We start from the raw sequence: 11,682 nt of genomic DNA, 5'->3' as shown, positions 1-11,682 counted from the left end.
TGTACTTTAAGTTAAGCAAGAACTAGATCAAGACCATTTAATAGTTATCATTAAAAGTTTACCATTAGAGATCTCACTGTTGCAAACACTACTGGGTGCAATGTTTGTTATGATTTCCGTTGAAGTTGCTGGTAATAGCTAGATCAGGGTCTGAGATGTTTTGGATTTTTAAGGCCTTATCCTATACATATACTCACACATGTAACAGACTGTAAGACTGGGTCCTTTAAACAGTAAAGATCAGTGTTTACAGGCTTGTGTGTTTTGTCAAAACCCTAATTCTGCATTGTACATAAATAACTTAAACATTTTTCTTAAATATACTTCTACAACACAAAAATAACCAATCTCTATGTTAAGAAGGAACTTGGAATTAAAAATTGCTTCTGGACTGAAACTTCACATCAAGTTTCTCTGATAACAAAATTACCATCAGCCAACTCATGAACCCCAGAAAATAGGGGTCTGTAGTAGATATGCTGACACAACCTTATCTTACATTGCTATAGTACTTTTCAGTACAAAGGTAAGCAGGTGCACCTTGCAAAAGGGTAGCCAGACATAGTAATTTACAATCCCAATGTGCTGATTTTGGTGTAATATGGGACATTTTATTTGAATTACCAAAATTTAAAAAAAACTTGTGCTTGCAAAATGTCTTAACCCTGTTTCACAATGTACTTCCTATATTAGACATTTTAAGATTATTTGGTTTTATTGCCTACAATTCAACCAACTTTTCATCAAAAATAACTTTCCCTGTGTGTGTGTCTCAACACATGTGTCTATGTCTGTGTTTTAAAGGAAACTGAACAAGACAATTGTTTCTGTAAGGATTATTGTTTTTTGATCTCTGGATATTTTTGTCTCTTGGGGCATATTCCTAATCCAATCATCGCCAATGGAAAAACTCCCATTAAAGTTAATGATGCAGAATTGGGCTGTAGTCAACCAAAGGCATCAGAAACTAATATATTACTGCTATTACCTCTCTCAAGATAGCTGAAAAAAAATAGTCTCATTCTCACCAAGGGCCAATTTTATAATTCTTTACCTTTTTTTTAAAGTACAAACAACGTTTACCACAAAAATATGTAGGGAAAAGCTATTATGGTTTTGTTTGCAAATTATTACTTATTTGTATGACACAAAAGATAATTTATTGTCACAAACTGTACATAATAGTTGGTAAGGAACAACAGATTTGTCATTTAGAGTAAAAAACAAGGATTGCTTCAGTTGTAATTAAAATAATCATCAACAAGATATAAGACTTTAAAATCAAGAAAGTATGATAATTTGGCTACAGAGACAACCATTGTAATATGCCTAACACAGAAGATTGGATAGTAGAAAGGTGAGAAGAGAGGACTGGGAAAGGAAAGAGACAAACATGCAGACCAATGCTAGTTTTTGCTCAGTATACTCTTCAGACTTCTCTCTACTGCTTCATCTAATTCTTCTTCCAGCTCTTCCTTCTTGGACATGGCCAGTTTGGACTGGTAATCTCTTACTATTTGGTCTATATATGGTGCGCTTTGTGTCCCATGTAGCATTAATGTCCATTCCTTCAGTACTCCCCTCTGTGGCACGCTACCAACAAACCCAATCTCCAGGACCCAAGTGCCCCTGGGGTCTTCTCCCCAAGTATGTGTTGTCATGAAAGGCCATTTATCAAACCCCACCTTGGAGTCATCATCCCTTGGACGTCGGCTCAGTAAAATGGATTTAGTCCCCATAGGCGATGTCATGTTGATGTTGAGGTCTCCTCGCCTAGTAGAGTTCACAGTTATGACTGCTTGTACGTGTTCAAGGTAGCGGACAAAGTTTTCTTTCCCTTCACAAGCTTCAGTTGTAAGGGTCAGTACTAATTTGCCAGTTGATGATATTTTTCTGAGGGTTAAATAAAAACAGAATAGAGTAAAGCAACATTTACACTGAATAATACACCTATCAATGTAAACATCAACTTATCAACTAAACATCAGTGTGTGCTCATATGAATGACCACAAAATATATTGCATTGTAATTTTCAGGCTACAAGACAGGAAGTCTTCGTTAACAGCTAGGAACTGGAGGCTTTTCCACATAACATACATCTTGCAAAATCCAAGTTATGATAGCCTCAAAGGCTGTGTGTAGATGAGCATAGCTATGTGGTATGTGGCGCCACAGACCCATCTACAGTGCCACATGCTGCCCATTCAGGTGTTTCCATGCTACTTCGCAGTGCAGGGGGCAGTTGACTCCAGGAGATCCTAGGGTCAAAAAGCCCATGCAGAAAGAAAAGAAGGGTGGTGCATGTGGAGACAGCATGCACCATCCAAAATGAGTCTGGCCAGCCAGAATCACACTCCACCTGCTGTCCAGGCTCCCAGCTTCAGGAGTAACATGGCTGCAGCCTTCCTGGCCCCCAGGACCCTAGGTAAGACTGTTAGGTCCAGGCATAGTTGTTGGCCCCAGCCTCCCCTTTCCCACCCAGGGTAACCTGCCATGTGCCAGAGGGCATGTAGTATTCCAGTGCATTCTCTGGAGACAACTAGCAAAAACACAAGGTGTGCCAATGCTAGTTGTCCATGGGGAACGAAACACCCACACTTGTCTGGATACAACAAAAGGGTGTTAAATCCTGAGGTCATTCATTCCTTGGTTGTAACCCAGTCCTTGGCTAGTGACCTCCAGAAAATTTCCTTCAACTAAGACAATGTGAAAAGACAGGACTGGTACACTAAGGGGATGTGGGCACAGTGCTGCGATACTTAAATTTCAGATGTCTCACTGCTGAGTGGAATTCACAATCCTGAGTTAGGTGTCTAACCACCCTTATATGGAGAAAGCAAGGCATTTAAGAATGGGGCCACAAAAGCCAGTGCATGGGGCAGGAGGCTGCCTAAGTTAGCCAGACACTCCCCATACCCACAAAAGAAGAGGAGGTGTTTCCCTTTATACCTAATTAGTCAGAGCACTCACTGAGGATATACAGAGCACTGGTCCAAGTCCTTGCTCTGACTGATTGAAACTAGGTCCCCCAACAAGGTCCCCTAACCAGGGGCTGTGTATTTGTTGGTGGGATATTTCTCAATCTCTTCTGTTGGAACTTTCCTTTTTCTTGCTTAAAATACTTAAATGTTTATAGGAAGAAGAACTTGACTCTTACTTTCCCACCTTCCAGGGTCTGCCTTAACCATTGGGCTCTGGAACCAATCCCCCTTCCCATGACCCAATTAATATTTTACAGTTGCAGCTTAAGTCAATGGAGGCCACCATTGGGCCCACTATTATACACCTTATGTAAGCACAACACTTGCCCCCCATTAGTGGCCTTCAGATGTTTCCAAACCCTGGCAGGCAGGAGGCTAAGCCATATTACCACTACCTCAGATGCTGGCAAATGGAAAGCAGTAGCAAGGAGTTCACTCCCTCTGTGTGCCTGGAAACTCTTAGAAACATCATATTTGGGGAGCTTGTCTCAATGAAGAAGTTGTTGCACAGTAAGCTACAGTTTAAATTTATAGGGTATCTTAGAAGTGGACAAATCTATTTCACTCTCCTCAAGTAAATCTAGCCATGCAATTGGCATGGATGAATAAACTGGAGTTTATTGCTCCTGGGCACAGCATTTACATATGCACCCAGGACTGTAGCACATTGAACTGGGGCAGAGCAGTCACATTGGGCAGAGGCCTGGGGGGTCAGCCTGCCAGTCCAGAGCTGCTCTGCCATAGCTCAATGTGCTGTGGAGGGTCTGCTTGGTGCACGAGGGTGCTACAGTATGGGGATAACTGACAGGCAGGCCCCGCACCGTGTCATCCCCATGTCTGACCTGTAGATGTAGAAAACGGTAGTGTCCCCTGGCCTGGTTAGTAAATTATTTGTGCTATAGTTTTGTTTGAGTATGGTCAATGAAGTGCACCTTCTAGAAGGCCTGAACTTTTCAAACCTGACCTACATAGCTGGTCCTGAGTATGTGTAGTTGAGTAGCCCACACCGGCAAGAAAGTGGTGAAAAGTGAGTATGTTATTTGAGTGCCAGCTGAGTGCCGTGTGCATGAGACAGTACCATGTGAAAGAGCATGAGTATCATGTGCACAAACATCTGATTGGATGTATGGATCCAGGTGCAAGTGAGGAATGTGTATAAAAGGGAGAAGGTCTGAGGGATCTGTGTTCTCTGCATGTAGGTCTTGTTTCCTGAGGTTTGCTGAGAGTAAGTGAGAGTCCTGGGAGACTAATACTGCACATCTTGTTGTGCAACTGGTGGGCGCATGCCTGGATCATTGTGCCTGAAGGACCCAGGGGTGGCCAACAGCCAACATGGACCAGTGCATGTGTGTATCCTGTACTCATGGTGAGTGAGTGGCAAGAAATCAACGGCTGGTTGAGCTGTGTGGGTGAATCCACACATGCAGTCATGTGTGCTTGCAGCAGCTCAAATAGAAGCAGTGCAAATTTGAGCCGGGGCTTTCTGCCTCAGCGCACGTTCCCAGACATGCACTTTGGTGTGGTGCAAGTTGTACCACTCAGGGCAAAATAACCCTGCCTGGCTCCTCCCAGATCTGCAGCCAGGGGGAGCTAAAGCCTGGGGCCAGAACTTGTGCTTGCCCCAGCAGTGTAAAAAGCTGCCCTGTCCTGGCCCCATCAGTACAAAGAGCTGTCCAGGCAAGTAGCTCAGGGCTTCTCATTCTCAGGAGCTTCTGGGACCCAGCCAGTTGGTACCTGGGGACACTACCCTGTGTGCCAACTGGACTGCTGAAGCAGCCCTGAGGGTTCCCTGCACCCTCTACCCACTACAGCAGTCTGACAGTGGGGGCTGCTGCCTGGCTGTGACCTGCTGTGCACTTGCCAGACCCAGATGGGGACTGCACAGCCAATAGAGGCATCTGTTCCTCTGAGTCAGCTGCCAATGGACTGTGACTGCAGAGCTGGCCTCTGTGTGGCACTACTGCCACGTGTGCTCCTGCCCAGCCATCTGGGCAGCTATCACCCGGAAGATGTTCCCAGTGTGGTGGCCTGCTTTGAACTACCAAAGCATGTCCTCCTAGCCCCAATTGGCCAGGAGGTCAGCCACCTCCAGCTGGGTCCAAGGTACCAGCTCTGAGCAGGCTCCTCTGCCTGGATCCTGCCACTTGCCTCCCTAGCAGGAATTTGGATGTTCCCTATCTGAAAGCTGAAAGATCTCTGATAAAAAAAATCCCAAAGTTGCCCTGTAAAATACCCCCAATTCCATGTTCCTCCACAATTAAAACAAAAGACCAGTCATAATAAAATGATTTCTAAATACCTATATGTTTTGCTGTTTGCCTTTGGTTTTCTTACCATAGAGCAGTTGGAGCTCCCTCTGACCCCTTCACTAACCAGGTTGGGGATCAGCTGCCCCTGCAGACACGGCTCCTGACAGCAGGTCTCATCCTGTCTGGCAGCTGGGCATGTAAGATGTGTGCTGGGGAAATATGGAGTTTGCAGAAGGAGGGGTGGGAAGAGGGGTAGGGGGGATTTGGGTGGTTGTGGAGGGATGTGGGGTGTGTGGGTAGGTGTGGGTGGATCATGGAGGGGTTGCTCAGGAGGGGTGGGTCCCCTGCTGCCCACAGGGCACAGCCTCCCCCCCCATACAGCTCACAGACCGCTTCCCCACAGGGATACAACACTTCAACAGGGACCACATGGCCCACACAGGGGCTACACCCCTCCCCCAACAGGGCCTACATGCTCTAATCCTGTTTGTTTCCCCATCCCCCTGGATTCCTGCCCCGCCTGGCCCCACTCCTCACTTGCACCTCCAGACCTCCCCGATGACTGCCTCACCCAGCCCCATCCGCTCCTTGCACCCCCAGACCTCCATGGCTGTCCCACCCATGCCCATCCCCTGCTTGCTCTCTACAACTGGTATTAATTGGTTATTGTAGTTTGTTGTTTAATACACTTTGTTGTTACCCCTTTATTCATGTGTTTGTGTTGTTCATTTGTTACCAATTACTTAAATTCGCTAACTAGAGCCAGGCTGTAATTTTAGGTGAGCTAGAGACATTAGGATGACTACCCCTTTCATTGTAACAGATTCTTAGAGGATTAACACACCTTGTTAGGATAATGAATAATCTGTCCTGAACACACCTAGCCCTGGTCACCTTCTATGTGTATTGCAGTGAAGTAAATAACTCCACCATAGGACAATATTTGTGTTGGGCAGTACTAACCTATGGCAAACTTATTTAGTTTACTTCAGCCTAATATCACCGCCTGTATAGATGATGATCCTTTACTGTGGATCTGATTAGTCAACTCCCCAGTACAGCACACATGTAGCTGACACCTGTGTGTACTAAGACCCCTATCACACATTACACTTAAAGCATTATTAACCAGTTAGTCATGTATTAAATTGTAATCTGGCCACACATTAAAGCAGTTAATGGCTTCATAAAACCAGGAATAAGCCATAGAGTTATTCCATAAAAACATGTAGTAACTGTGTTGCTGTGTTGCTGGTTCCTATGAGGTCATTAATTGAACATGTGACCAGGTACACGCCTGTGGCTGGAAGCCCCATCAGGTGTTTTATTTCTGATCACCTGATAGGGATTTCAGCCATGGTCACGCATCACCAAAACTAGGAGCCCACAGCTGATGGGGCTCCCAGCATCATGTGCTCTCACAGTTAGGAACCCAGTCAGCTGACGGGGCTTTCAGTTGGGGGAGCTTGCTATTTGCCAGTGCAGGAGAGGCCCAGGATCTTGATCCCAGGGTCCTCCTATACTAGCAAAGAAGATGTGATGGGAACTGATGTGGGATTGTGTGGATTGTACATCAGATCCCAAGGCACCTTTACCTGCACATCTGGAGGGGCCCTAAGAAAATCCATGGAGGGAGTTAACACAGAGTAAATAGTGGGCGGTGAAATCACAACCTACCTTATTGAGAGGTAACTTCCCCTCAATACTTCCCTTAGAGACATAACGCTAACACAGCTTATTCTGAAGCCACGATTGCACATTGCTACCAGAACATGCTAATTCATGCCTAATAGGCATGACTACAACCAAAAAAAGTTACCTCAGGAATTGACTCATAAGTAATATTCACTACACGGGTGGGAAATGCCCTTCCCAGTAACATGCTGTGAACAGAGTAAAATGTTCCCTCTGAATGAAGCAGTTGAAAGTTGTAAGACCTACCACAGTCACTGAAAACAATAAATAAAATAACAAGCTATGTTTATTTTTTAACTTCCCAAAATGTTCAGTCTGTCTTACCCATCTATATGTTCTGTGGTGTTGGCTGTGCAATTGTTCCTAAGTACATAACATTGGATGTATCATGCTTTCAAAAGTGTGTCATTAGCCATTTGGGAAGGAAGAAATACCAATTTCCTTTCAAAAGGAAAGTGTATGCTACATAAAAACATAAAAGTTGACATTTTATAAACTGCTACATTTACAGAGTAGGACTGGATTGCAGCTTTTATGAGTGTTATTTTTAAATGTCCCTACAAATGCTTTTCAAAATACACAACAGGGTGCAGATTAGGGAGAAATGCCACTTTCTTGGAGCACTTCATGAGGACAGCAGCACTTTACCTGGCGTTTGAAATACTTTACTTTCTAAACTGGGTTAGCTGTGTAAATGTCACCAATCATACTTTTGCTCTTGGCAGCAAATGTATTCCCAATTATAAAATCTTGAAGATGGCTCTCTCTCTGCTAAACAAGTTTGCATTTTTAGCCATTACCAAACTACATGACATAATAGTTATATGGACATCTGGGTTAATTTACTGCATTACACCATAAAGATAAAAAAGTCAAAATAATTAATTTGCTCAGAGTCTATACATCCTGCAGTTTAGGTGAGAACCTCTGAATATATACTGTTCTCAGTTATGATTTTTTTCCAGCTTTTAAGTTAATCAGGGTTGGCCTTGATCAGTGCTTGGTTGAGAAAACTTTTGTAAGCACCTGGGGATTACAGAAAGTTGTTATTTGTGGCTTAGCATTTGGCCACCTTATTGCTGAATCAACATTTTCTGGCACGATGTTAAAGGCACTAAAATATTTAGAACTAGACATTAAAACTAAGCTCTAGACAATTTGGAATGATTAAAATCACCAGAACATTTTTATACACCGAGGCAAATTGTTTTAATATTATAGTGGGTTTGTAATATATCCTGGGATATATCTTGGGATATGATCAGTCATAGATAACAATTCTTTTTGTACATGTCCAACAATGCCTTTAATCCTAATAAAAGTCCCTGTTGGACATGTACAACAAGAATTGTTATTCACTACTAATCATAAACAAAATTAATTTGAATTAGGAATGTTGCAGCCTGGTGCGATAGTAAATATAGTTGGGCTTCTGGCCTACTTGACTAGAAAAACAGACAGAGACCTTGTTTTTGTCTTGATATATTACCCTGTGTACAAAAGTTAAGTTTATTTTTTCTCTCTGAGAAACCAGAAACTGATAACTATTTCTATAAGCACAAAGTTTCATTCTTCTTTAAGTAAACAGCCTGTATGTCTGTGTGTGTGTTAGATCAGTGATTTATTGTCCAAGGTCGTATTTTTTCTCTCTTTCTCTGCCTTAAGTATAAATATGCTTGTAAACTTAGAGAGTCCAAGAAATCCTTTGAAACAGACAAGTGAGTGATTCCCCTTGCTGTATGGAATACTCCCTGTGATCACAGTATGGCCTTAATTAAAGAAAAGTTGGCTCTGTCATTTCTGATTCAACCACAATGCAAAGTTTGATTTCTTCCACACTGGAAAACAACATCATTTACAATCTATGGTAGGACCATTGTGCACTTCCCAGGTAAGAAGTAGGTTTTGTTAAAACATTGTGAAAAAAGGTGACCTTTTCTTTACTTCAGTCATTTACAATGAAGTTTATTAAAGCAGCTTGAAATGCAGAACTGCATCCAAATGTATTTCTTGAAGAGAAATACATTTTCCTCCAGCCAGGGTTTTTTAAAAAATATTTATTACCACAGCATGGTCACAATGTTTACTCACGTCTTGTTTTTTTATGAAAAATAAGTACAGACTTTTATAGCCAACCATCTAACCCTTTTGCAATAATAATGCAATAGCACAAATCTTAAAAGAGCAGAAAAGTAAGTACATCTAGAAGCCATTATTCCCTCTACAAGTGGCAATGGTGATCAGGAAACAAAACTTGAGTATTTTATATCAGAGGCAAAGTTCTTTCTCAGCATAGTGGCCCATTGATCTAGCTTCATTAAGGCACACTAATTTCTGTAGTTGGGGTTGTCCAACTTCTGACCAGCTAAGAGGGCACATCTACCAATGGCAGTACAAGCCGGGCCCCATGTTGTACAGGCTGCACTGTCATCAGCCATTGCCCCCTCTGAGCTGAATGTCATGCAGGTGCCTGCCTGTTGTACTGTGCACATGGATGCTCCTCCACAGCACCGTGCCCACAGGTGCCCCAGCCCCCACCCTCAAATTCCCAGCCACAACTTCCTCCAATATACTCTGCCACATATGGAGCACTGACTGGGTGGGAGCTTATGGGCTGCAATTTAACCCCACAGGCCAGCAGTTGGACAACTCTGCTGGACAACCCACAAACCACCAGTTGCACAACCCTAGGTCTTGCATACACAGCAAAAGCACACAAACTTTTCCTTCCAACAACCATTTGAAACCATGAGAAAACCCATAGCCCACCAGTTGGACAGCCCTAGGTTTTGTGCACATAGCAAAACCACCCAGACTTTTCAAGTCAACAAACATGAGAAAATCCTTTGCCTCCCCACCCACGACCCCAAGCGGAGTTTTGTGAACCCAATCATGAGCCTAAAGGAGCGGGACCATGAGAAAAGGGGACAGCCTCAGGACCACCCTGAAGTGAGGGTCCTCCCTTTCCCCCACCTCCCCACCCCCTGTCACCACAAAGCAAAGGCAAACCTTTTCAGTTGTGTCTGGCTTCCCACCCCCTCCTGCCCCATCACTGCAGACCTGAGGGCTGGCTCCTGCCCTCCCCCCTGCCACAAAGCAAAGGAAAACCTTTAGAATTCAGCCACCTCCAGGTTCCCCCCCACACCCATCACCACAGCCTGACCCCACCCCCCGCACTAGAGACAAAGTACTTATGAGACAGACAGAAGTGTTGCAACACATTTTAAAATGTTATTTATAGAATCACTCAATGGTAACTGCTAACTCCTGATTTGTTTAGGCATCCAGCTCTGATTGATCAGTGGCCAACAGAGCATCCTCTCCGCCTGCAGCAGATAGAATGTGTGCAGCCAGATGCTGCACAATACCTCCTCAACCACCATTTGTTCACTGATCTAAGGGGCACCGTGCCCTGCCTGCCCACGTCTGTGTTTGGCCAGTACCTCCCTCACTTCCTGCACTTCCTCAGGTCATAAGTTGTTGAAAACCTCCCCCTGGTCTGCCAAATATTGTGAAGCACACAGGATGCCACACTGAAAGCGGTAATGTTTTCTGGCTCTGCTTTGAGCCTGTAGTTCAATGACCTCCACCTTGTTTTCAGATGGACAAAAGCACATTCAACGATCATACAGCATTTGCTGAGGTGGTAGTTGAATGTGGACTTTTGCTGGTCAGTAACTTGTCCTCCATATGGCTTCATGAGCCAGGGCAGGAGGGGGTAAGCCGCATCTGCTATGATAAACGGAGGCACAACAACACTGTGAATCACTGTATCAGGGACCCTGGGCACATATAGTTCTTTTTCCATCATGCCAGGCAGAGTTGAGTTTCAAGACACATGAATCATGAGCACTTCTTGCCTGGCCTATATAAGTGTTAGTGAAGCATCCTCAGTGATCAGCTACAGCTTGGAGGATCACGGAGGCAAATCCCTTTCTGTTGATGAATGACTGTCTCTCCTGGGATGGGGACAGGACCTGAATGCATGTGCAGTCCAATGCACCCACAAAGTTAGAGAACCCCATGGTCTGAAAGCCTTCAACAACTTCCTAGGGGTTTTGGAGGGAGATAAAATTGCTTGCCACAACAGCTGGCATATCTCATGTACCACCACCCAAGCTGTTCAGGGAGCCATGCCAAACTGGTTTCCAGTGAAGCAGAGGCTGGTGGGGGTGGCCAGTTTCATCATGGCCATGGCCACGCTCTTTTACAATGCATTCACACCAGTCAGAGCTGCTCATCTGTGCCCAGACCTTGTGATCATTGCTCTGTAGGTTGATCCACTGAACCCTGTCAGTCTTGAGCTCAGTTCTCTAATTGCAGCTGATGGGACATTGCCTCATATAGAATCATAGAATCATAGAATCAGGGTCTGAAGGGACCTTGTAGATCTTCAAGTCCAACCCTCTGCCTGGGCAGGAGAAAAAACTGGGCTCAAATGATCCCAGCCAGGTAGGAATCAAGGGTCTCTTAAAGACCCCCAGGGTAGGAGCCAGCACCACTTCCTTTGGAAGTTGGTTTCAGCTCCTAGCCACCCTGACTGTGAAGTAGTTCTTACAGATGTCTAATCTAAACCTACTCTCTAACAAGTTATGGCCGTTATTCCTTGTTATGCCAGGGGGCACTAGGGGAAACAAAGTCTCTCCCAAACCCTTGTGGTCCCCCCTAGTGAGTTTATAGACGGTCACCAGGTCCCCCCTCAGCCTTCTCTTGTGAAGGCTGAACAGGTTCAGGTCCCGCAGTCTCTCATTGTAGG

At 44.5% G+C, this 11,682-nt stretch overlaps 1 protein-coding gene across 1 annotated transcript in view; it reads right to left on the bottom strand.

The window, feature by feature from the left end:
- Positions 1-1,143: 1,143 nt before the first annotated feature.
- PCSK2 (proprotein convertase subtilisin/kexin type 2) overlaps positions 1,144-11,682 on the bottom strand; it is a 183,348-nt gene continuing 172,809 nt past the window's right edge. The window contains exon 12 of the mRNA XM_019549143.1: positions 1,144-1,893. Coding sequence (XP_019404688.1) covers positions 1,407-1,893 — 487 coding nt within the window. The 3' untranslated portion in view covers positions 1,144-1,406. The remainder of the gene's footprint in view (positions 1,894-11,682) is intronic.

Source organism: Crocodylus porosus, unplaced genomic scaffold, assembly GCF_001723895.1.
Source record: "Crocodylus porosus isolate Cpor-Errol unplaced genomic scaffold, CroPor_comp1, whole genome shotgun sequence".
NCBI lineage: Eukaryota > Metazoa > Chordata > Crocodylia > Crocodylidae > Crocodylus > Crocodylus porosus.
The sequence above is the reverse complement of the archived record's forward strand: the minus strand, read 5'-3'. Positions and strand labels throughout refer to the sequence as shown.